The sequence below is a fragment of the Symphodus melops genome (assembly GCF_947650265.1).
Source record: "Symphodus melops genome assembly, chromosome: 13".
Taxonomy (NCBI): domain Eukaryota; kingdom Metazoa; phylum Chordata; class Actinopteri; order Labriformes; family Labridae; genus Symphodus; species Symphodus melops.
In genome coordinates this window covers 11,541,033-11,566,375 of record NC_136703.1, presented here as the reverse complement: position 1 = coordinate 11,566,375, position 25,343 = coordinate 11,541,033, and the positions used below count along the sequence as shown (strand labels likewise).

Sequence of the window (25,343 nt, the reverse complement as noted above, 5' to 3'; positions counted from 1 at the left end):
TCTGTCTTTTCCTGCTGCTGGAATTTAATTCATATGCTAATCAGCTGAATTCCCATGGATTTCTCTCTCCTGAGCCGTAGATATCACCCCAAATACTCTCTACCCCCCTTCCCCCCCTCGCTGTCTGTTTTTGTCTTTCTCGCACTCCCTAACTTTCATTCTTTCTCTGGGTCTCAACCTTGCTCACAGTTCTCCTGCACAGGATGCTTTATATGGTAGTATGCAGTTCTACCTTTTTCTCTATTGCCTTTAGGCCATGTAGAGGTTCAGCCAAATCAGCATGCTTCTCCCAGCTTCTCTCAGTGCTTTTTTCCCCAATGAACAGATAAAGAGAGGGAAGGCAGCTGCAAAGTGTCTGTTCAAATTATGCATACATACATTTTCTTAAATAATGGCTACACAGTATTTTCTTATACAATTAATTTAAGTATGTTGCAGCTCTCAGGTCATAATCATCTGGAGAGGATCTTATTGAAATGTAAATCTCTTTCATCTTTTAGAACAAAAACTGAACATTTGTGATGATAAAATATATGACAATTATATTAAACATTTTGTGGACTTAAGCTGTATTTGCACGAAACTTGTATTACCTGGGGAACTGTAGTTTTACATTTTTAATTATTGCAGACGACGGTTTTTCTGCTATTTTCTTGGTCGAGAATTATGGAGGCTGCGTTGGCAATTATAAATAAAAGTTTTGACAGATTTTTGGGTGCAAATTCAGGAGGCTTATCTAGCTACACAGCATGGCGAACCATTCGCAGAAGGAGCAAGCTCAAATCCATCAGAAGATCAACATTTTGAATAATGATTAGATGGATAGGAACATTTTTCTATCTTTCAGAGGGCTCAACAGTTATTATGTGGTAATTTTGGGGCCTTTAGCGTCAGCTAGTGATCAGACTCTTTCCAATTTATAATTCTGAGTTTTACCTTGTCAACGCGGGCTCCCGTGCGAATGTGACTAAAAATTAGGAACATGTGGGTTTAGTAGAATAAACGGTTTAACTTCTTCATCCTGGCTAGTCTGCAACAGAATTACGTACATTTTGGCCCACACTGCCACATATGAATTGTACTTGAGGACACCCTTGAAAATGAGCGGGCTGTCCTTTAAAGGTTTTTTTTTTTGGGGGGGGGTTCATATATCTAACTTAGGTATCTTGTATATCTAACAAGCGCTGGTGTTTGAAGAAAGTGTCAGTTTTCATGTACAGTTTTCATGCAGCCCGTCTCATCTGACTGTATTTCTAACGTTCATAATCGCCCATGCTCAGGGTCCCCATGTGTGCCAAGTCTGATCTAATTGTTTGGCTGCTCTGCTCTGTTGTAATTGGTCAGTTGTTCATGGTTCTCAGAAATGTAACTCCCTATTTACCTTATTTGGGGGGAATGCAGACTGTCACTTCAATTTTCAACGAGGGGGGCTAGGGACCGAGCATTTCATGCAGCTACTGCTAACAGGAGCATCAAGGAGAATCCGTGTTTCTGCGGACTTTTTTGAGGACGAATTTTTGCGTTTAGATGTGCCTAAACATGCACAAGACAACTGGAAAACACACTAAAAAGCACCTTTAAGACATTCTAACATTGACATATTAGGGTCAAATTGCAACACAGCCACCCCCCACTAGCTGGAATTGCAGATACACTGGCTGTATTTCAGGTTAATGATTCCCCGCTCTACTATCTGGATGTAAACAAGGACAGTAAATGGATAGCATCTCATTAGAGCAATGCAGTTTGGCAGCATTTAGATCTAGCAAATTTAGATAAAATTCATGCAGGTTGTGTAAAGCTAAACTGGTATATCGACAAGAGTGTATCCACTTTTAGTATAGACGTCATTGTTAACCTTCAGGGAGGATAGAAAGCTTGGGATGCTGGACAAACCAAATTACACTGTTTACCTGTGGACAATTTTAGATACCGTAAATTCCGTACTATTGAGCGCACCTGGATATAAGCCGCACCGGCTAAAAATAAGTAAATAAATGTATTTGTACATATATAAGCCGCACTTGATTATAAGCCGCAGGTGTCCACGCTATAACAAGAGCTATTTACACAGACGTAGGCTACCGGTAACATCCGCAAATACTGTAGCGTCCGTACGGACGTTAAAGGACGACGAGAGCGTTCAAATAATAACTTAATAACCCGATCACTGTCGGCCGTGACCACGCCGTTTACAGCAGAGAGCAACACATAACTTTCCGTAACAATCCAACTCTCTCCCCCAGCGTTCTCTCATACAGCCACTCAACACGTCCTCGCTGGTGCATTCACTGACTCTCCACATAATCGGAATTATGAACACATTATCAACTACTGACTTTACAACATGAACCGTTACAATACGAAGCCTAGCCGACGGTGTCTGTAACACGGCTGATGAAAAAGATGACCGTAATATTTTTCACAAGAAAAAGTCCATCCATTCACTGCCTCAGAATGACTTCATTACTCACTTCCTCAGTCTCTGTTGTCGCTGTCAGTGTCATCTTAACGTGCAGCAGCTCTATTAGCTTCTTTGACAGCCAGGTCGATCGCCTTTAACTTGAAAGCTACATCATATGTATTTCTCCGTGTGTTTTCCATCATGAGGGTGCGTGCATAAAGCGCAAAATGACTGATATTAAGATCCGACGTGACGAAGTCAAATGTTTTTGCGGCAGAAGCTCATTGTCCCCCATAAAAAATCCATGCATTAGCCGCACCGGAGTAGAAGCCGCAGTCCTCGAAGTGTGAGAAAAAAGTAGCGGCTTATAGTCCGGAATTTACGGTACATTTTGGCCGATTTTCTCTCTCTAAATTTCAGTTTAACAGACTGGAATTTGGTCTGCTAAGAACTTCAAGGAATGCCTTGCTTCCTTTTTATGATGTAGCCACCAATTTTGAAAAGACTTGCATGACGAAAATTATTTTACTGACATTCTTTGCTGGTGAAGGTAATCAAAATGTATATTCTAATGGCTGATTGACCTGCAAAACAACATGAAGCAGAAGAAGTTCTACTACTGTGATTGTTTATTTTTACTTAACAAGTCCTTTAGTCCTTTAGTTTTTGGGTTCATTTAATGGTTGTTACAAATATGTGGGCTTTACGTCATTCAAATTTTATTTTACATAACAGAAAAAAAACTGTTAACCCTTCCATGTTCCATAACCCTTCCATGTTTGCCACTGGTTAATTTGGTTACAGATATTTTTGGAAACCATTAGACTAAATTAGACAAATTTGTCATCACTAAAATCTTACTGATGTTTTTTTTTTTTTAATAAAAGTACATCTTGTACCTAGCAGGTACCTTTGTGTGTGAGAACAAGGTATTTGATAATTGTTACTTAGCAGAGTGGGGGTGGATGCTGTACTCTATGACTTGCAGTTACAACAACAGGCTTCAGTTGATACTTGGCTCCGAATGTAAGGCAGCCACCCTCAGATTAATCACAGCCTCTCAACATGTTCAGTTTATGTGGTCTTTTTTCTTTTTATGAACCTGACAGATATATTTGGTTGATCGCCAACCTGATCAAAGCTGAAATATGTCAAGGAGTGTATCATCTGCATAGAGAGTGACCGGGCCACCATGTCCCTCAGAACATTTTCTTTTGCTCCTCACCCTCCTTCATACACCCGCTCCCAAACTTCCGACCCAACACAGTGGAACTCCTAAAACACTCTTTAATGGACCCTTTCAATAGGGAGCACAGACCAGAACAAACACTTTCATTCATGATGTTCCAAAAATGCAAATGAAGCAAGGTCCTGACACTTTCACAGGGGTACCCCTGTCATGGGCCTGTGTTAGACAGCGGTGAGGCTATCGTGCATTCAGGGTGATGCAAGGTACAACTCCTATGTCAACCGTCCAGAGAGTAATTTAGACCCACCAAGATGATGAGTCCCCTCAAGGGCCATTGATTCTGAAGCTAAGGACAAGCTGAAATAGAAAATTAGAGCTCATGGAATGCATTAGCTGCCATTCGTGCTATACTTGCACATTATTAGATAGTCTCATCAGTGTACCCCCCCCCCCCCCACACACACACACACACACAGACACACACAAACAAACACAATAGGTCATGTACATGAAACTGCCTCTCTCCCTCCACCTCCAATGTTTTACAATATTTCATCATCGTAGACCAATATATATTTTTTGTCACGACTTTGCTGTAGGATTTTCTTAATGCAATAGATGTCAGTAAAGGATGTTTTTTCCCCCTCTTCAGTTTATAAAGCTCATTTGCTTTTGACTTTGTTTTGTTACTGACGAATGTGACAGTATAAGCATATGTTTTTTTAATCTGCGAAGAATAAGTTTGATACCTCTTAAGGTGACTCACACTTGTGGTTCTAGAGCCCTCCCTCAGACTCTTTTCATCTGGACAAACAGCTGTTAAATAACCAACACCACTCCTTGTCCTTTTCTTTCTTTTTGAGAAAAAAAAATGCTGCAGGTGCAGACCGTTAAAAGTAAGACCCAAATAAGTTTTTTCAAAAGTGACAAGAAAATCGCTCTTTTCATTGTTCATTGGCCTAGGCCTTGAGCAATGACATCCACAAACTGTGTTTTGAATGTTTTAAAAAGAAAGCTGGGGGACAAGATGTGGGAAAGTGAAAATGTGTTTACAATAGTATGTGCATGGTACAAGACCAGACAGGTCTTGCCATGAAGGGAGGCTTCACTTGACTTTCAGTGTATGAGCACTTGAAGGTGAACTTTAATCCCCAGCATCAAATGTTTTTCTCAAACATCAGAAAATGAGAAATGAGAAAATCATCAGAGCTTAACAGAGTATTTGTAAAGTGACTTTGTAAGTGACTACGTGTCAACTCTTTTCATAAATAAGAGAATGATTGAAATATGAGGAGTTGAATATGTCTGGTGTTATCACTGCCTTTTGTTTCATTTGTAAACAGTAAATGTACTGCTTTTATCATGGACATAAGAATTTATTTTAGGGGGATTTGTGCCATCACGCTACTGATTAAAGTATTTGTTTAAGAATCTAAAAATGTCTTCACATATATTCATACATCTCTCTTGATCAGAAAAAAGCAAAAAATGAAACAAATCCATGTAAAAAAGGTTCAGGGTCTTTGGGGCAGGGCTGAGTGTTTCTGATTGGGCAGTGTTTTAGTTCTCCCGCCGTGTTTTAAAAGCATTGAGCATTTCAGGCATTTTGAATCCACTTTGCTACACTTGCCTCCTTTCCATTATTGGTTCAAGGAATGCAATACAACACAATCAGAAACAGCACGAGCTAAACTTCTTCCATGCTAACAGGTTAACTGTAGTGTCACACAAATGATGAAGCTGACCTTTCTGTTCCCTTTAGCGGCTGGCTTTTTGTTGTATGGCTTTCAACTTCTTTTTGCTGACAACTACTGGACTGGAGGTGTAGTGCAGTTACTATAATTGCTTGTGCATACCCCACTGGCCTGATTTGAAATATCTTCCTAGGACTTCCGTCTGCCTTGAAAAAAATTATGATATTATAAGTTATTATTTGAATTATTAATTTGAAATTGTTTTATGAACATCAACATTTCTTCACAATTCAACACCAAGGAGAAAACTAACTTTGACTACCAAAACTGGTCCAATAAACACAAAACTGAAAAGGGACAGATTTAGAAAAATGATTTGCTTTAACAACAATTTAACCAACAGTCCTGTCCCATGTGAATGTTTTAAAGTGAAACTTCTGCACGCTCTACTCAAACTCTAAAAGGAAGCAAAGATGTGGACCAAAACAAACGGTCGTTTTAAAGCAAAATTTCTGGCATTTGTTGGACTTCTAAAAAAAGACCTCATCAACCCAACTAAATACCACTCAATGCCAACAGGATTATCCCATAAAACTAATTACCAGCTTAGTTCAGACCACGGAGCACAGCACTGCTCCCTTTATCTGCCTCTCTGCCACACTGATCAACAAAGTGCGAGGGTGATGGAAGGTGTGAAGAGGTCTACTTGTGGCCTGTTGGTGTTTGAAGGGAGGAAGTTGAGTGTGACTGCCTGTCTCCACACTGTCTCTACTTGTGCTGCTGACTGTGGCAAACTGATTAAGCTGCTGAATGCCACTCTTTGTCACTCTATAAGAGACATGTTTCCACAGTGATTCATGTTGTTTCCCAGTCCGTATCATTCAAAAGCCTGACTTTTTTAAATGAGGGTTCATTTAAATGTGCTGTTTTTTTTCAGTAATCAAGAATTGTTTGAAGAGCCAAAGCAATAGAGAAGGAGGTAATAAGTATTTGAAAAAGAAATGCTAAAGCTAGAACCATGTTTTGTTGTGATTTGTTATCAGGAATTTAAGATCAACGTTGTGCCGTCTGATCATGTGCCAGGCAAGCTTGTGTTTATGGAGGCAACTTTTCAAATGAATTTCCACATAGCAATGTGTGCCACCGGCAGCACAGGCGCGTCCTCAAGCTTGGCGTCTTTTAAATGAGGCGAGACGCCTCCTGAACTTCTAAGAAGCACATGTGCTCTGAAAAATAACATTCATATTAAAGAACAGCGAAATGGTGTTCTTGCTTTAGTGCTGGAAGTGAATACAAATGTTTTAATGATCTAAACCAATGTAGTGTTTACATTTTGGATTACCTTTTGCAGTAGTAATCGATCACAGTTAAAGAGTTGTGTGCTTAGGTGAGAGTTGTCAAGTGCAAACGTCTTTAACCATTAAGTTTCCATGTGCGAACAGTTTACTATGTTTTTGTTGTGTAAAAGGTTTCAGATATGAGCCTCGACACACTTTTGCTTTAAACCTGTTATGCTTACAATGTAGCAGTTCAGAACTCATGGCCCTTTACATAATACTGGTAGCACAGGTTTGAAGTGGATCTGTTTGATCTGTGTCAGAGTTGTTTGTGTGAATTCCAGGCTTGTATAATTACTAGTTGTTGAAGCGCTCGGGGGACTGAAACAGAGACAGACGCACGTTTCTGTGATGAGAAGAAGAAACGTTGATCTCAGAGGTAAGGGAAGTTTTGTTATGACCTTAAGTAGCTTTTAGACTGGATGTGTTTATAGGAAACATGTTTACAGTAGGCTATAGGCTGTCAAGCACATGTATGTATGGCATTGAGGATTATAATGCATCACAGTAGCCATATAGACCTTTCTGGGACCTATAAGATATTTAATATCTTATAGGTCCCTTTTCTGAGGAAGTTTTCCTGACAAATTTGACTTGGTAAACAAAGTAAGAGACTAAAAAACTATCATGCTTGGCTTTTTTTATTTTTTTTAAGAATAGATTACTATCCTAATCGAGTGTCACAAACAGATCGCAACTGGGACTGTGCCGAATGTTCGTATCAGTTCAGTTTATTTGAAGACAGTTGAGAGAACTTTTATGTACAGATACTGTAAGTTTAGGGTAATTGTGGAGTATACGCTCAAAAAGTAATTAGTCAACAGAGACAGATATCAGATTTATTATGCCTATTGTTTTGACGTTTCCCTTTTTTTTAAGCCAGTCCTTTCAATGATGTCAACCTAATGACAACATGGATCAGAAAAAGTCTGGGTTTACCCATAAGTTGTTTTCCAGAGCAGCAAAAAACTCAGAACACTTTCTTTACCATGTGTCTGTTAAACATCCTAAGTTTTAAGAATGAGACGTCTACTAGCCCAACCCACACAGTTTTTAAGGGCTTGGCATAGTTATGTGCTTTGGTTGAACACATTTGACAGGGGAAAGCACTCCAGTGTTTGTTCATGAATAGATTTTGTCTGCAGGCTGCCTTCCTTTCTGTCAGTCCCAGCAGATGTTTGTGGACGTCTGAACCCTCCTCTATCACTGCTGTCATTGTCAGTGTTGCTGACAGCCAAGTTTGACATGACGCATCTCCTTTATGGGTACATTCTTATGTCTGCGTGTGTTAAGTTTGGGTTAACACCCACTGGAATCTTTTTTTGTATTTGTGATTTCAACCATTGTTCAAGAACAAGAAAGAATCATGAATGGGTTGTGATATTTGGATTCTGTTGTTTTAGGTTTACTGTAAATACTTAATCCAGAAGCATCCTTTCTTTGATCTTTGTTTCTCATCACACACATGTTCGTGTAGTGAGTATAATATTTTCACAGCTAGTTAGGCCCAGTCATCTAACGTTGAGGTATGTCAAGTGTTTCTCAAGTTTGTTTGAAAGGTATTCTGTAATAACTATGTATCTGTGAGCTTTGTGTAGAGACATAAACAAAAGACTTGTAATTATCAGAAAACACTAAAGGCGAGGACTACTGAGGAAGAAATGCATCACTACAAAGGCACGGGGCAGGGCAACCTTTTCAGTTTGTCACCACAGGGGATTGAGATGTGGGTAGAGACGCAATGTTGGAATTCACAAATGAGGGATGTGTCTGGTTTGTTTTAACGTTCCTGTTAATTTAACAAGCACAATAAAACTGGTCATGATCGGAGACCCTGAAAATACTTGCCAAAATCCATAGCATTCTCTTTTGTTTGTCGTTATTCTGGCGCCTAGATGTCATCCTTCAAACTGTGAGTCATTGTTACAACAGTAATGCTCTAAATCTGAAATTGTAGCAGAATCATTTCAGAGATTCATTTTGTTCACTTGTTTTCCCAGTATAATAAGCAAATATGAGGAGAAGCGAAATAATACCAAACCAGAAATCTTTGTTTAGAAAGGGCTTCAAAAAACAATTCTGTTTTTAACCAGTTAATCTGAAGATAAGAGTTGTGAGTACAAGTGGATTTACGAGGTATGACTTCATCTTCTTGATACATTGATCTATAGAAAATAATATTTTACGAGATAGAGTTTATATCTTGAGACAGAAAAATTTATAATTTCTACAAATTTAACAGAAAAGCAGACAAACCAGAGAAGCATTATGTGAATATCTTTACCAAAAGATTTTACTTTATGTCACATATATTAAATATTATGTTAATATGTGAATGTTATTTTCTGTATCCTTTTCTTGAGCTTTTTGCAAATCCTAGTTCCAAAAAACAACCAGGTGACTCTCTGCATATATTTGCTTTGACCAGAACATGTATGTTTGGTCATGCTGCAGCTATTGTCTTTTAATTTGCATTATTCTTTTGTACACTTGGTTCCATGTCTACATAACATGTCAAGCTTTGGGTGATCAAGTAATGCTTTTAAAGCTTTGCCTCTAGGTTCTTTCTCTCCTTGTTTACAGAGGCCCTGCTCCCTTAAACCGTAGAAAAGATCCATTAGAAGTGATGACAAATGGCTTAAATAGACTGCTTATGTCTCAGCCATCTGGACCTAGAGTTCAGTGACTTTCGGTTGAGTTAAAGTAAACAACAAAAAGTAGGATGGTGGAAAAGTACTTGTTTCTTATTTGAATAAATATAAACAGAAACAAAAGGGAATATTGGAAGACATGTTCTTTTTTTGGCAAAGTGAATGAGGTTTAGAACCCCCCCCCCCCCCCCCAACCCCCCCCCAACCCAGAGCCACTAATTAAAGCCATCTTAAAATATTATACTGCAAGTAGAATAGCTGCTCTCATGGGTAAGGCTCACCCTATTTCAGGCTTTAAAATACTGAAGCTGTTAATGTAAAATCTCTTTTTTACCTGCTGGGTGTTTGACCCTGCTGGGCAGTACGAGCATTGCTTAGTCGTTGTGGTCATTATTTCTCCATTAGGATTAGAAAATGATGTTATAGATACAATCTCCATTATTCCTACAGTGCAGATCAGGAAACAAATTGGAAAACACTTAAGCGCTCAGTGCTGTGGCTGTTACCTATACTGCAAATCCCCTCTGTGCACCTTGGAATATAAATGAGTCTATTGAGAGAATTACAAACAGATAAGATCGGAGACCTGTGCGTGAAGCGGGTGTTTCGGTTGTGTGAGAGAAATAAAGATGATAAAAATACTTAGATGATGAACTTTAAAAGAGAGGAAAAAGGAAAACTTAATCATGTTGTTTGGATGGCCTAGTGCCCTGCTATCACAATATCATGTCTTCTTCAGGCATGTTCTCCCATGCCTTCGTCCACCAATACCCTGCAGCACCGTAAATGAGAGTACACATTTATAAAAGCTCTGGTCCTTTGGGAAAAGATGAGTCCCTTCCCCATTCAATGGAGCTTAGACACATTGCATTAACATCATTCAGACAGGGACGGTTGTAAATGGGCGTACAGAGTTTGTTGATGGATGGAGGGATCTATGAAAGAGAGGGAGAGAGAGGGGAAAGACATGCCTGTACTTCCTCTCCTCCTTTTTCTTTAACCCTATGTGAGTAGCCCCGCAGTGCAGGCTTTGTCCCAGTCATTGTCACAGGCTTAGCAAGCCTCTTTGCCAGTGAGAGGCTTTGGCGACATATGTCACTTCAGTGAGTCTCCTGTTCGCTGCTTGAGTGAAGGGGCGGGCAGGGAGGCGTGTCTGTGTGCTAGCAAAGGAGCAACGTGTGGTGGAGGAGGAAGGGCATGTCAGGGATGTTGGTTTTAGAGAGAGTTGTAGGAATGATCCCTTGATAGTCTTGTCACTAAGTTTGTGTGTGTGTGGACTTGCTGTGCAGCTGCCTTGTGCCACTGCTAGAGGTGATTTGAGATGTGGAATGACCCAGAAACCAGTAAGTTTTGGTGACATTTTGGACTTTTGCTGAAAGTAGCTGTGGCTGTGTTGCTTTTCATGTCGTTGAGTAGAAAAGATGATGAACGTGAAGTCATTTGCTGACTGTTTCCTTCTGTCTACATGTAAACAGTCTCTGTGTGGGTGCAGGTAGGTTGAGGGAAGTTGTAGTGAGTGTGAGCTTTAAGAAGGGGAGGGAGTCATGTGTGTGTTTGTAGGGATTAGTGATGTAGTAGTCACACTCGTTATGCCCCGGCCAACTGTTGGCTTAGTGCACACAATCCCTGCAGATACGTGGCTATGATCTGCCATGTGCTCAGGTAATGGATCCTCTACTCCCAAAACAAATGCCCGGCTGTGTGTTTACACAAGACTCCACCCAATTTTACGCTTGAAAGATTTTGCCTTTTAATGGGCTGTGACAGCCTTGTGTTAGCTGTTATTAAAGGGACATGGTTTCGGATCTCTATGTGCATATAAGGCTTTGTCATTTTCAAAGTTTTTACCCTGCATCAGGCAGAGGATTTGCTGCATGTGATTGAAAGTTGCCTGTTTGGTAGTTGCTGTGTTGACAGTATCAACACATGTCTCCTGACACACGTGGAGTTTAGACCTTTTACCTAACAAGGGCTACTGTGGTTTGCTGTCTGTGATTTCAAACAAAACCCTGTCACTAAAGTTTTTATAGTGCCGTGGGTGGTCTCTAATGAAAAGCCGCGTCTGTGTGCAGCCTCTGTGAAATACTTTACACACAACTCCAGTTGTAGAATGACAGCAGCTTACAGCTTTGTCACAACATGAAAATACATTCTTATTCCAGTGGAACAAACATCTAGCAGCTTTGTACACCATCCAATTCAGCGGAAGACAATCACAATAAAGTCCTTATTGCAACTAATACTGTGACACAATCTCTCAATTTGTTTAATTGATTCCAAACTCAAGCAGCTTAATCCTGCCTCTACTGTAGTCAAGCACAATTATCATATTAACCTTTCTAACTAAGAAGGGACAGCACATGCAGCTTTGTGTCCTTGGGAGAACTGTAAGTAGCACTCAGTCATTGTTAAGCAACGTACTGTATGACGCCTGGAAGTCCTCTGCCTTCATTCTCTTGATAGCAGGATTAGCTTGGGGTGGGGGGGGGATTGAATCCATTTGGCAATGCCACCACGGTCTCAGCACTGTGAGAAGTAAACCGTGAAATACTGACGAGCTTAGACCAATTTTTTGTCTGCCATCTTGGATCAAGTGATCGTAGGAGACTACAGCTTTGTGCCAGTAGGGTTTACTGTAAGCATGCCATGCGATGCCACCAGCCAAGCTTTACAGTTCAAAGGGTAATCTCCAGACAAGTGCTCTGCTGTGTTGTGCGAAGACACCACAACAAAGAGGAACAACTGCATCTAAATGGATAGTTTACTCAGAAGGAGATTTTGCATGAATTAAGGGCAGAGTATATCAAAAGAGAGACAACTTTTAATTTAAAACATTTATTAAAAAGTGCTGAAATTGCTGAAATGAATGTTGTGTAATTAATGAAATGGATTGAGTTCCATATTTAATTACTCATATTTTTTAGTCATTTGTTAATAGTCTCTAGTGCTTTTTTGTGGCTGTCAGCCTTCAAGTGCTAAGCCTTTCAATTCATTTAATTAAATACCCCCTGGGTAATCTGCGTATTGCTGCAAAACATCATGAAAAATATTTTTCTTACCCTGAGGCACAGCATGATTGAAATGAAATCATCAAAACACTTGAATGGTTTTAGTTTTGATTGTCGAAAAACACTGCAAAGAATATGAATTTCAAAAGCTTTTATGTTATCAGATGGTCTTGTTATTTATTTATCTATTAATGTATGTATGTATAGCCTTCTGGTTTTACTTACTTACTTTCTGTCTTAGTAGTCAGCCACATTTTATAAAGCGCCTGATGTCAGTATTGCTACCAGAAGTTGGAGTATTTGGCGATAACACATGATCTTCCTTGAACACTCCAGCTCCCTGCTCTGATGAAATTATCACAGCATGAATGACCCTATCTTTGACTGTTAAGTCTACTAATGACTTTGTGTTTTGATCTTCCTCAAGGTCCTCTGCGCCTTACACATTCCAAGTGATGCGAGTTGATCTGCATCGACACGTTCGCCTGATATCTGCTGTCTCCATCAAACATCGGAGGAGGGGGATGAGGTTGGAGTGTTGTCTGCAGTTTGTCCTGCTCATGGCCTTGACCTGCAGAGCTGCAGGTCTCAATATTCCTTTGGAAGGTAGGAGTACCATATAACACCTTTAAGGCAATGCCCAATTACTGACTGTACAGACAAAATGTAGAGTTGATTTGCAATGTTTGATTGTTGTGGAAGCAGAGCTCTTTGTTTTTATTGTTTTCAAAATATAATGTTTGCCAATTGTGTCTCACAATGAGTAAAATTAAGTCAAATATTTGTACTCATCTTACTCGAGTATAACTGCTATGTTATGACTGACAAATAAGTTAACGTAAATTGTTTGTCACCTGTGTTGCACCAGCAGTTGCTATGTTTAAGACTGAGAATAGTTTGCAATCAAGTCCTGCTTTGCTGTTTCAGTTCCGTGTCTACATAAAGCACCTTATTTGTACAGATTATCCAGAGTGTTTGTACACAACTTGTCATTGTCATGACTCATGCGCTTCACACAGGGCAAAAGGAAAAAAGTTGTGTTACTTCCTGTCAGTTTAGTTTTATAGCCATACCTTTAACACTAATATTAGCATGAAGCATTCTTGTGATCATTTTGCATCATGTGTTTGTCCTCATTTTACAGTGGAGCAGCCTCCCACCATCATAGCTAAAACATCTGGTACTGTTATTGCACTTCCTTTGGACCCTACCGTAACTTTGAAGTGTGAAGCAAAGGGCAACCCACCACCAGAGTAAGTAGTACCAAATTCACCTCTGTTATGACCCAAAATGTGCTCACTGATTTAAATGAACGATCACAGAAGATTATAGCTTTCAAATTATGCACGAAACAATCTGCAATGAATGAAAACCTGCTGTCTTTTTTCCCCTAACAGATACAGATGGACAAAAGACGACAAAGATTTTATCTCTCCGCTTGTCTCAACAAACGGAACAGACCACACAGGTGGCACTTTTGTGCTTCAAAACAACAATCTCGTCCAGTTTCAGGGTAAATACCGATGCTACGCTTCTAACAAGCATGGAACAGCCATGACGGAAGAGATCAAGCTGATAGTTGCCAGTGAGTATCCTTCACAAATGAAGCTTTTGAACAAGGTCCCTTCAGGTTTCATCGCAAGGTTTTCATTTGTTCTGTGTCTTTTTGGAAAGGTGTCCCCAAGTTTCCAAAGGAGACAGTGTATCCTATTGTTGTTGATGAGGGAGACCCGGTCATCCTGCACTGTAACCCTCCTGAAGGCGTTGCTGAACGTCAGCTCTACTGGATGTCTATTGGTAAGCCAAGAAGCAATGGTTTTGCAATGTGGTGTATTAAAAGTGATACGCATCATCATCAGGCCTCTTCTTCCCTCCATTGCCAAAGGAAGTGATTCTGACTAAAGTGCATTGTCAATAGGGGCGGAGTACTTTGACTTAGCTCTTGAGAACTCCTGTAACAAACCTGTCTGATGGGAGAAAGAGAAATATATGTCTTTCAGATGCTCAGGAGGACACAGCCTTGAGATACAGGGCAGAGTGAATAAAATACTACTTAAAATGCTTATTTTTTAGTTAAAAAAAAATCAGAATGAGTGAAAAAATATTATTGCGTTATGTGAGTCTTTCCCTCAAGCCGTTTTTTTAAAAAAAAATTTAAGTGCCTTGAAAAAACAAAAAAAATGACTCAGGGCAGTACTGTGAATGGGCTTACTAAGCAGTTACACACACACCGTCACTGACCCGTGACATGAATAATGGTTCAGTGTAAACCACTTATGTTGTAACAGGGTGCGTATGAGTTCAGGCTCTATAAAAGGAGACTCTTAAAGGCAGTTCCTTGAATATGTAGTGTATGTAGGGCTCCTTTGTTTTGCAAATTGCGCAAATGTGACCTCATAATCATTAGGAGTCTGTCTTTGAAATATGTTTTATTTTCATTTCCTTATTACTCTTGACCCCTTGATGCACTTGATGGATTTATCTGAGGTTTTGTTGTGTTTTGTGTCTGCTTTCTTACCAGCCAAATTGTATCTAAAAACAATTCGTAGGTTGCATTTACATTAGTAGCTTTGCATTGCTGTCATATCTTTGATGCAACTATGCTCTTTTCCAGGCCTCCAGCACATTGAGCAGGATGAGAGGGTTTCCATGGGCATTGATGGCAACCTGTACTTCTCTAATGCCTTACAGAAAGACAGTCGGCAGGACTACTGCTGCTTTGCTGCCTTCACCAAAATACGTACCATTGCCCAGAAAACGGCCCTGTCTGTCGTTGTCAAAAGCCGTAGGTTGACTTTATCTCTTTAACGCATATACATGCTACTTTAAATTACTGCAGCACACAGATTTGCCATCACATCAAGTACAGTACATATTTTCAGATATTTTTACCGTCCAATTTAAGACGTTCCCCAACTGCATACCAAGACGCAGGACTTGTCTTGTCACGTTTTTGCTTTAAGAAGCTCTGCTAATAAGACACGGAAAACAAGCTATGTCAGCATAGGCGAACCATCAGTACCACTCGTATTGTTTTATTTTCATTCCAGTAAAAAATGCCAATGATTGTACCAGTACTATTCCTCGTGTTATTCTCATTCTGTTTTTGTTTTTTTCATTTCAGTGAAACCTGAAAATGTGTCTGCTCTCAGCAGCAATACCAGTGAGTAATTTTTACACATCTATTTACAGTATAAATCAAGCAGGTTTCTTATAATATGATCTGCAACTTTTTTGTTTGCATGTTGCTAAAAGCTGCAGAAAACATGTATATTATGAGTATGTTTATTATGTGAGTAATTAATGTTAATTATATACAATTGAGAAACACTATTCTCTTTGTGTATTGTAGCTGTAGCCCCCCCACTGAGGATGCCTGGCCTGCTGCTGCCCTCTGGTGTTCAGACAGAGAAGGTTCTATTGAAGGGACAGAGTCTGGAGCTGGAGTGTATACCAGAGGGATAGTATGTGTACATGCTGCATCATCACAACAGCTTTATCACTGTGTGCTCTCTATTATCTTATTCATCCTCTGTTATGACTCACAAAATATCATTCTTCCTTGACACAGTCCCACTCCCAAGGTAACATGGATGAAATTGGGGGAGGAAATGCCTCGAAAGACAAAATACAACAACTTTGGAAAACAGTTGACCATATCTGCTGTAGATGAGACGAATGCAGGGAAATACATGTGTTCAGCCAAAAACACAGCTGGAGAAACTGTCCACTACTTTGATGTAATAGTGGAAGGTAGGTCAACGCCAAGAGCGAATATGTATGTGTCTTCTTGTGGGTGCATTTGTGTTTGTGTCAAAGAGCAAGCTGCTGACACTGCTGGCAGTTGTTTAGGCATGTAGACTAATGCTGCTCTTCTTAACGTCTCCCAGAGCCTCCTAAGTGGCAGTCAGAGCCTCCTCAGAGCCAGCTGACTGTTATTGGGTCTGATGTTCACATCAAGTGCTCGGTCAGCGGAAAACCACCACCAGACATAACATGGAGGAGGAATGGTGAAGTTTTTAAAGGTAAGTTGGGAATCTAGCTGTGGGTGTTACGCTCCTTTTGGCGCTGGGCAGAGAGACTGTACAGCGAGCAGCTTTGCCAAATTTCAACTACGAGGTCCTGAGTTCAAACCACAAGAAGCTGATCTGCTAAATCTTCTTTTCTAATGAACTTTGTAAAACAGAATACATTAAATTAAAGTAAATGATTTTTGTGCAGCTCTACAGATTTAAAAATCAAAGAAGAAGTAAAAGCTTATGATGTATTGTGGAGTTAAACTTTAACGCAATGACAGTACACCAAATGCAAAGCAGCAATCCTCCTTGTTTGAACTTTTAAACACTGGTGTTAAGAATGAAGCTATTTGAACTGTAGCATGTCCTTTGAAGTTGTTTTAGATTGCATGTACTGTATGTACCTCTTTGTCAGATGACCCACTGGGCAACAGGCGAGTGCTTGATGACACTGTAGTGCTCCATAACGCTGCACCAGAGGACAGTGCCGTCTACCAGTGTGAAGCCTCCAACAACCATGGCAAGATTCTGGCCAACATCAACATCATGGTCATGAGTGAGTGTTACAATAAACATGATAACCGGTCAGTGAGGAAATAGTAATCATCTGATGAAATCATTATGAAGTGAAACAGGGTTTGCTAAATGGTTCTGATCCCAAGTATTCTCATGTGTCACTAGTATAATAGTATGTACTATCTCATGTACTATCACCGGAAGATTTTCTGCCACTATATAAAAAAATAACTCAGACCCCCATCCAAACACCCGTGAGATTTTTCTCATTTTCTAGCAATGTATTCTTGACATCTTCCGATGTTACACTGCGTGTTTCTCTAAGCTCTTAGCTACTCATGAATTCCTTTCCTTTCTTCTTCTTTCCTAAGCTGAAGACTAAACTGGATCTTCTCTGCTATATAAAGCACTCCTATCTGAAGCACTTTTCACTATTTTCTTCTCATTCAAAAACACACTCACACAAACAGAAAGAGCAATGCAAGACAAGTCAGCCACTTGGCCGACTTTTGGAAACAGTTAATGGACTACAGGAAGGGGGTCATTTAAAGCTCCAAAAATTGGTCACAATCAATGTTTACAAGGTTTACCAGAGTAGATGTTTACCAAATATAGGAAAGTCTATATATTCAGATTGAAGCATTTTACTAGCATGTGTAAGTCAATGCAATAACTCATTCAGCATTTCTGAAATATAAGGGGTCTTGGGCTTTCTCACACCATGTCCTATTGTTTAGAGAAGGCACACTCAGAGGTGAGAACAAACACCTCGCTGTGGGAGTGTCACCCACCAGGGAGAGGGGTTACTGCCCTTTGTGATGTCGTGAATGAAAATCTACAAACAGCTTGTTTGAGCACACATTTTATGAACAGTGGAGCAGGCAAGTGACGGGATGAACTTTTGTCATAATTGGCTGGTTTGTAGACAGGCTAGTGACACACATTAAGTCTGGACCCTACCGTAATGAATAGCTACTATAGTACATCATTTTCTTCATGATAATTACATACATGTGCATACACAAGACACTCACTTTCTCTTATGCAATCATGAATTGATTGAATTTGCTCTTAAATCAGAGAAGTGACTTTTTTCTCACATTTTTCACGAGTACGGGACATACTGAATATTGAAATGATGTTTTCCCAGACCCCAGTTTTAAAACATGAAATGACAAACAAATAGAAACACAAAAAACTGCAAAAACGTCAGTGGCCAAATACAGCAGTAAAGCACATAAGCACTAAATCTAATTTATGATGATGAAAGTGAGAAACGACTCATCATTCAGATGCCTTAATATGTAGTTAATTTTATTTGACTTATTCTTTAATAGCAGTAACCTCCTTCTCATTTGGTTTCCTCTTAGATTTGGCTCCACAGATATTGACAAAAAACAACCATGAATATGCTGTAGTCCTTGGAGGTGACATCATCATGAATTGCAGTGTGTTCGCCTCTCCTTTACCTTCCATCTCTTGGTAAGTGATTAGCAGGTATTAGTCTGCTGATGACAGCTGAGAGTGAGAGGTTTTACAGGAGAAGATACACAAGTATTCTTTCTGTGCACCAGAAGAAGTTGACACCTTTTTTTTCTACATGATGTTTTTTTTTTTTGCATAGCTATTTTTGTTTGCATTTAGCAGATACCGTATAGCAGTGAGTAATTATACTAATCCCACGCTGCTTCAGGTGCCTGCATGACATATACTGATGTTGACACCTTTGTCTTCTTAATGTTATAATACTTTGTAAATCTTAGTAACTGGACTAATTAAATCCCATTAACTATCACTAAGCCCTGCTGTTCTACAAAAGGGAACAAGTATCTTAAACAGGGCCTGACAACAAGCTCTTAACACTACAAACACCCTGATATTTTAAAAGAAAGGTCTTCTGTTCTGTTAAATGATGCTTCTCATATATCTAATGACTTTTATTGTTAAGAAAAAAAGTATTTGAATTTATTGGTAGGGCACAAGGAATATAGCCTAGCTAATTAAGTTAGTTTTAAATCTAGTTATAGATATATAGCTTAATTACTTAGCTTTAATCAGTGTCCAACAAATATTTGAGTAATTTAATTTGAACTGATTCTCTGTGTCTGTTTTCACTTAAGTGGTTGAATATGTTTTGTTTTGTCCTTTTTGTTATTGCCCAGCCACTCTAAAGAAGCCTTTCTCTTCTAGGACCAGAGATGGGACTCAAGAAACTCTTGTGGGTGGACGTTTTTCTGAACTCCAGAATGGATCTTTGCAAATAACCAAGGCAAAAAAAGAGGACAGCGGGAATTATGTGTGTGTTGCAGTTAACACGGAGGGCAAGTCAGCTGTCATTGCTACACTGGATGTGAAAGGTATCTAAACAACATGATTATTGTTTTCTTTACATAGTGCTCATACAAGTCACTGCACAGCGATAGTCACAGCTAATCATCCACACATGATCTGTTTCTACATGATCTGTTTGACGACACCCAAAGGAGAGACATTTTTATTGTCATTTAAAGTTAAAGTCCCTTTGGCCGTATATCAATGATTGACATATGACTCATCTTTTTTATTGGTCACTTATTCAATGTTCAATGGCCTGACGGGTTAATCCCTCAAATGCAGTAATGTAATACAATGAAACTCGAATTGAATGCTAAATAATTAAATCTGCTAATATCACCATATATCAGCAATAAAATTAGCCGATACTGATAATCAATGGAGAGGCTTATATCGGTCGTGCTCTAGTTAAATTGCTTCCTGTCAAGACTTTCTTTTCTGTGCTGCTGTATCGTTCTGTTTTTAATCCATTATGGCCCTCAGAGTTGTGCCTGTTTATCTGTTTTTAAATGTCAGTCTCAGTTCATCAGTAGATGATAGTTACACATGGATTTCAAAGAATGGGTCTTACATTTGTTCTAATTACAACATCATAATGCTGCATAGTTATTATGAGTAAATCTTCAAACTTTGTCAAGCCTGTCGTCATGATGAGAAGAAAACAACTTTTAGAATGTTTGTTGAACTGAGGTCAGATGGATCGATTAATGTATTGATTGCGAGATTCCTTTGATGTTTTAGATGGAGTGTGAATAAAAATGTAGTGAACATATTTAGAAATACATTTTCATGAACTTTTCTCAATGAAAGTCACCATGGTAGATTCCTGAGCAATATCAAAACATTAACATTTTGATTACTGCTATCAGAAATATTAAATGCACTTAATCCCTGAAGAACTCTTGGATAATAATTAATAGATTCAACTTTAACTGTTGATGTCAGAATCTTTATACCTGCCAATTTTCATCTTTAGACCCCACCAGAATAACAAATCCACCTCAAGACATGGAGATCATCAGTGGGACGCCAGCGCAGTTGATGTGCCAGGCAGAGTATGATCAAAGCCTTCGTAGCACCTTTGAGGTGATATGGATGAAGGATGGGAAGGAGATCCCACTTTCCTTTGAGGGAAATTCAAGGTAGGTGGCTGCAGCTTAATCATGTTTCTATTATTTTCCAAGCTGTGATTAAGACATTTTTTGTGTATCTATCTCAGGTCATTGCTAGGGTAGAAAATGAGTAAAAATCCCCAAACCTTTATCCTTATCCTGATCGTTGTAGAGGCAAAGACTTTTTCCCCCACCTGATAAGTTGATCCATCACACCTTTTCAGAGGTTACATGTTGATGTCTTTCTTCAAGAATGCTACAGTTTTAGTACATTAAACTGAATGCAAAAATGAATATAAGGGCGCCAGTAGCATAGTGGTTGGTGCATGCACCACATGTATGAAGGTTAAAATCCTTTCAGGAGGGCGAGTCTGGTTCCGTCCTGTGGCTCCTCTCTCATTTGCTGTTCCCTTCTCGCTTCTTCCCTGATCTCTGGCTCTGTCCACTTTCCTGTCTCTCCAGTGAACGCACAAAACCCCCCCTCACCCCTAAAATGGACACTGCATTTTAGATTATTTTTTTTCTCTCAATATAAATCAAGAGTAATGTAGAAAACTGTTAAGCCTTAGTGCTATGTTTGCTCATTGAGTACTTTCTACCTGATTTAATCATGTTTCAGCATGTATGTACTAATACATGTCCTTATAGCTTCAGACACACTGTGGACGACGGGATGCTGCAGATCATGAATGTTAACCTGAGTGATCAGGGATTGTATACTTGCATTGCTCGTACCAGCCTAGATGAGGTCAATGCAACTGGTCTGCTTACCATACTGGGTAAGTTTTGTAAATATTGTAACATAGAATATTGTTATTATTGATAAAACATTTCTTCAAAGGTCTCAAGTTTAAACTATATCGTTTGATATAGATAATGTCATTGGTAATTTATAAAAGGGGCATACATTGTTGAGTGAATCTCATTAACATGGCTCACCCTGCCTAAGGTTTTCTTTATAAATTGATTATTGCATCTGAACATCTCATTTTGTTGTATGTATTTTGTGTTGCAGATGTTCCAGATGCTCCCAAAAATGTTCAGATATCTGAACTTATGGGTCGGAGGAATATTAGTCTGTCTTGGATCCCTGGCAATGAACACAACAGCTCTGTAGCAGGTAAAACTGAATGCAGGAGTGGAAAATATAATTTCCAAGAAAGGGTAGAGGTGGCAGCTGTGCTCCATTATGCAACAGAAAAAGACTCACTGAGAGATCATTATTATAATTTTTAGATTTTATTCAAAGTACATTTTACTGCCTATATAAGGAATTAACCATTATTTACTTTAGCTAAATTAGAAAAAATTTCTCATCTTTCCGGCCAACCCTCAAGCACACCCTGTTTTCGAGTAGAACAGAATAATCTAGACTTTATTGTACAACCAAAGCTAATTATGTTTTGCCATCACTGAAGACACATTATAAATAATTGGCCAATTAAAGGATATGAATATGTAGGATTTTAGTTTGGTGGCCCAAGTTCATGGTCTCTGAGTCTAACTACACTGTCGATAAACACATACTTTAGTGCCATTTCCTCAGCTCTAAGACAACATGCGTCTGTTGACAGAGGACAAGGAGGTTGTGAGAAGCTACTTTAAAGAACCATATTGATAAGGAACAGTAATATCACTGTCTTTTAAGAAAATGTGACACTGCAAGCATCATCGGCTCATTGTTTGCATGCTTTCAATATGTTGAGTTTGGTATGTACATTCAACTGCTACCATGATGTTTAAAGCCTATGGCTAAATGTCTGCATTGGAAAGGCTAATTTATCAAATGCCAGTTTCGAGAGGTTAGTGGGCTTAACTTGGACTTGAGCTTTTAACCTGTTCCTGTTTTACACTGCAGCTGGGGTTTGGAGCCACCCACCTTCCAATTATGAGACTACAGACTCACTGAGCCACAGCTGCCCCTTTTACAAGGCTTAGACTTACAAACATGTCTTTAAAAGTTATACAGCTAACTCAAAGGTTGACTATATCAATTCAATTTTTAATTGAATTGTATTAAAATAAATTAACTCGACGATTGATTAGGAAAGAGACATCTTTATGTTGTAGGGTAGATTTACTAATGCAAGCCTGAGATATGACTTAGGTTAGATGGTTTTCTGCACCCAAAGAAGTTGCTTAGCATGAGACACTGATATCTACTGATATCCACAATCTGTTAGGAATAATATCGACAGGGACGTACACTCTATTGTTTTTTACCATTAGCTGAGACAGATAATAGTATCTACTTGCTGGCAGTATGTAACCTGTTTGCAACTTTGCATGTGTACAATGTTGAATTCTCTTTATGCATCACTAATTGCTGTTTATCAAAGTCCTCACCAACCTGTAATAACCTGACCAGTATTTACTCTAGTCTAGCTCCTTGGTCAGTCACTCTCTCTTTTTCTTTTCTTAGCTTCTTTTTCTTTTTTTAACTGAAGGCTTGCGGGTGAACTAGTGCAACAAAGCTGTTTGCGCTTCTCACAAGATGACTGGCCTGCTGCCAAATATACATACTTTTAATTGCAGATAGTCTGGTCGTGCTGTGGACATGTGAGAGATACATTTCTTGTTGAAAGTCATTGTCGTATTAGATCGACTTTAAGGTGGAAAAAGTACATTTTTTCCACAATTTTTTTAAAGAATCAAATCACATTTAAGTCTGCAAATGTCCTAGAATAACTTGGTATTGATCTTGGATGTAAGGTCTGTACATCACTTAAAGGGATACTTCACCCATTTGCATGAAGCTTTGTATCATTAGAAACATGGTAGTAGTGTTGAATGGTCGTGAATCCAACCTTCATTTTGCCCTGAGGCGAGAACATTTTTTTTTTCTTTGCCTGGAAGTTTTCTTCATGTGATGCAATATGATGCTCTCTTTAATGATATCATGTCTCCTGTTGTATAAATCTGCATGTGCAGACACAGTGTGATCACTGCTTGATGCTTACTCCAGTTCTCTAACAAGTGATCATTGCAAATGGCGATGAAGCTGTGAAATGCTGATGATCCTGGCAGGGAAGCTCGTGTCTCATTTTGTTCTTCAAAAAAGGACTAAACTATTTTTGGAACTAAGTGATGATCAGATTTTATATCAGGGAGAAATATATCGTCTTTTGGACTTGTAATATCGTTAACATTTAATTACCTGACATCTGTTTTGAGGTCGGCTCTTTGGATCACACAGGTAATCGTCAACAGCTCTGATTATGATTGAAATCACTCCCTCGTTTCCCAATGAATTATTCCTTACATGAAACCAATGTGAGTTGGGTGCTATTATGGAGCACTTATTCTTGAACATGTCTGAATTTGTGAGGAATTGTAAGAGTAACAAGTTGACTATTGTGGTTATGTATAACCCTTTACAGTACTTTTCTACCATAGTTGAAAACGATAATTGCCTAGCATCTGTTGCCGAAAACATTTTTTTCCTTCAATAAACAAATAACTGTGGCTAAAAATAGCCTGTGAGACCATTAAAAGTGAACTCCAAGTGAGAAGATGAGAACTCAACAGATAAACAAATATAAACTCTCTCCATAGGAGGAATTAAGCCTAGCTCAGCAGATGGACTGCAGGCAAAAAAAGGGCCAAAAACTTTCCTTATGAACATCCTTAACTTTTAAGACTAAGTTACTCGCTCCTGAGTCCAGCTCAACTTAACAAAAAGATACGAGTGGTGCCAGTTCTTTCATTTAACCCCAAGAACTAAAGGAAGTACTGTCGATGGTTCAGCAATAATTTCAGAGTGACTGTACACAATGCAAGGAATCTAATGCTTTTTATGTTCCTCTATTTGCTGTTGTGATTGTAACTCATATGGTAATAAGCAAATGTGTTTGTGTCCTCTCTCCTCCATGAGCACAGAGTTTATAGTCGAGTTTGAGGAGAGCCAATGGGAGCCTGGCAGGTGGAAGGAGCTACAAAAAGTCCCTGGTAACCAGGCAACAGCTGAGCTGGCACTACAGGGGCACCTTAACTATCAGTTTAGAGTGTATGCCGTTAATGCTGTTGGACCTGGACCCCCTAGTGAGCCCACTGAGAGATACAAAACACCCCCTGCTGGTGAGACTCACTCCCTTCAATTAACATTTTGTGCAGTGGTTTTCTGTTGCTTGTGAAAGCATGCAAAGTTTAACATTTGCCTTGATATATTCAGAGAGATGTCATGTGGAGAGAGCGCAGGCTTTGACCATAGAAGTGTTTTAGTACTATGGTTTTGGGAATACTTTTTTACTTCTGAGCCCTAAATGGTCAAGTATAAGATGTTGCATTTATTATGGATGTGGATAAAATAAGGATACTTGTGCTTCATTTTAGCATCATAAGATCCTTATTTTTTCATTTGTAAATGTGTATTTATGCCAAATCTCTTCAAAGCTCCTGATCGGAACCCAGAAAATATCAAAATTCACGGCCATCTACCTAATCAAATGGACATCAGTTGGGAGGTAAGATACATATCCCACCGTACAATGTTTTACTCCAAAAGCATGATCCAACATTTCTGATCTCTGCTCTTTTGTAGCCCCTTTTGCCAATCGAACACAATGGCCCAGGCCTTGAGTACAAAGTGAGCTACAGGAGGCTCGGGGTGGAAGATGAGTGGACCTGGAATCTGGAAAAAAGATATTCCCTCAATGTAAAGAACACGTCCACATTTGTCCCATACGAGATTAAAATACAGAGCAGAAATAGCCACGGCTGGGGACCAGAACCTAAAGTTGTTACTGGTTACTCGGGAGAAGATGGTGAGTTACAGACCTCCTCTTTCCTCTACTATATGTTTTGTCTTTCTTATGTTTCATGATATCAGTATATGTTAATGTCCATCTTGCTTAAAATCTGTTGTTTCAATTAAACATACCCTAATGCTGAAATAACATATATAACTGTTGTTCTGTTTGTGACTTCATGTAAACTTTTTGTGTTATTGCATCCCACATTGCCTTCAGTCGTCTTTTGGCATTGTCTGCGGGAAAATGTTTCAGGTTAAGTTTTTTCCCTTTTTTTTTTTTTTTACCTCCGTGATTTTGAACCTGTGCACTTGTGCAGTAGAGACTTCTCTTC

General features: G+C 39.1%; 1 protein-coding gene across 3 annotated transcripts in view; it reads left to right on the top strand.

Moving 5' to 3' along the window:
• chl1a (cell adhesion molecule L1-like a) overlaps positions 1-25,343 on the top strand; it is a 54,349-nt gene that overhangs the window by 5,953 nt on the left and 23,053 nt on the right. For 2 of the 3 annotated variants that reach the window (XM_079359619.1, XM_079359618.1), the window contains exons 1-19: positions 10,461-10,618; positions 12,711-12,889; positions 13,428-13,536; positions 13,681-13,868; positions 13,958-14,080; positions 14,898-15,068; positions 15,408-15,446; positions 15,636-15,747; positions 15,855-16,036; positions 16,174-16,308; positions 16,715-16,855; positions 18,186-18,297; positions 19,006-19,172; positions 20,126-20,291; positions 20,910-21,040; positions 21,277-21,381; positions 24,141-24,338; positions 24,654-24,724; positions 24,802-25,024. In XM_079359619.1, the coding sequence (XP_079215745.1) occupies positions 12,739-12,889; positions 13,428-13,536; positions 13,681-13,868; positions 13,958-14,080; positions 14,898-15,068; positions 15,408-15,446; positions 15,636-15,747; positions 15,855-16,036; positions 16,174-16,308; positions 16,715-16,855; positions 18,186-18,297; positions 19,006-19,172; positions 20,126-20,291; positions 20,910-21,040; positions 21,277-21,381; positions 24,141-24,338; positions 24,654-24,724; positions 24,802-25,024 (2,524 nt within the window). In that variant the 5' untranslated portion in view covers positions 10,461-10,618; positions 12,711-12,738. Of the gene's footprint in view, positions 1-10,460; positions 10,619-12,710; positions 12,890-13,427; positions 13,537-13,680; positions 13,869-13,957; positions 14,081-14,897; positions 15,069-15,407; positions 15,447-15,635; positions 15,748-15,854; positions 16,037-16,173; positions 16,309-16,714; positions 16,856-18,185; positions 18,298-19,005; positions 19,173-20,125; positions 20,292-20,909; positions 21,041-21,276; positions 21,382-24,140; positions 24,339-24,653; positions 24,725-24,801; positions 25,025-25,343 lie in introns of those variants that run through there. The other variant, XM_079359617.1, reaches the window with a different exon arrangement.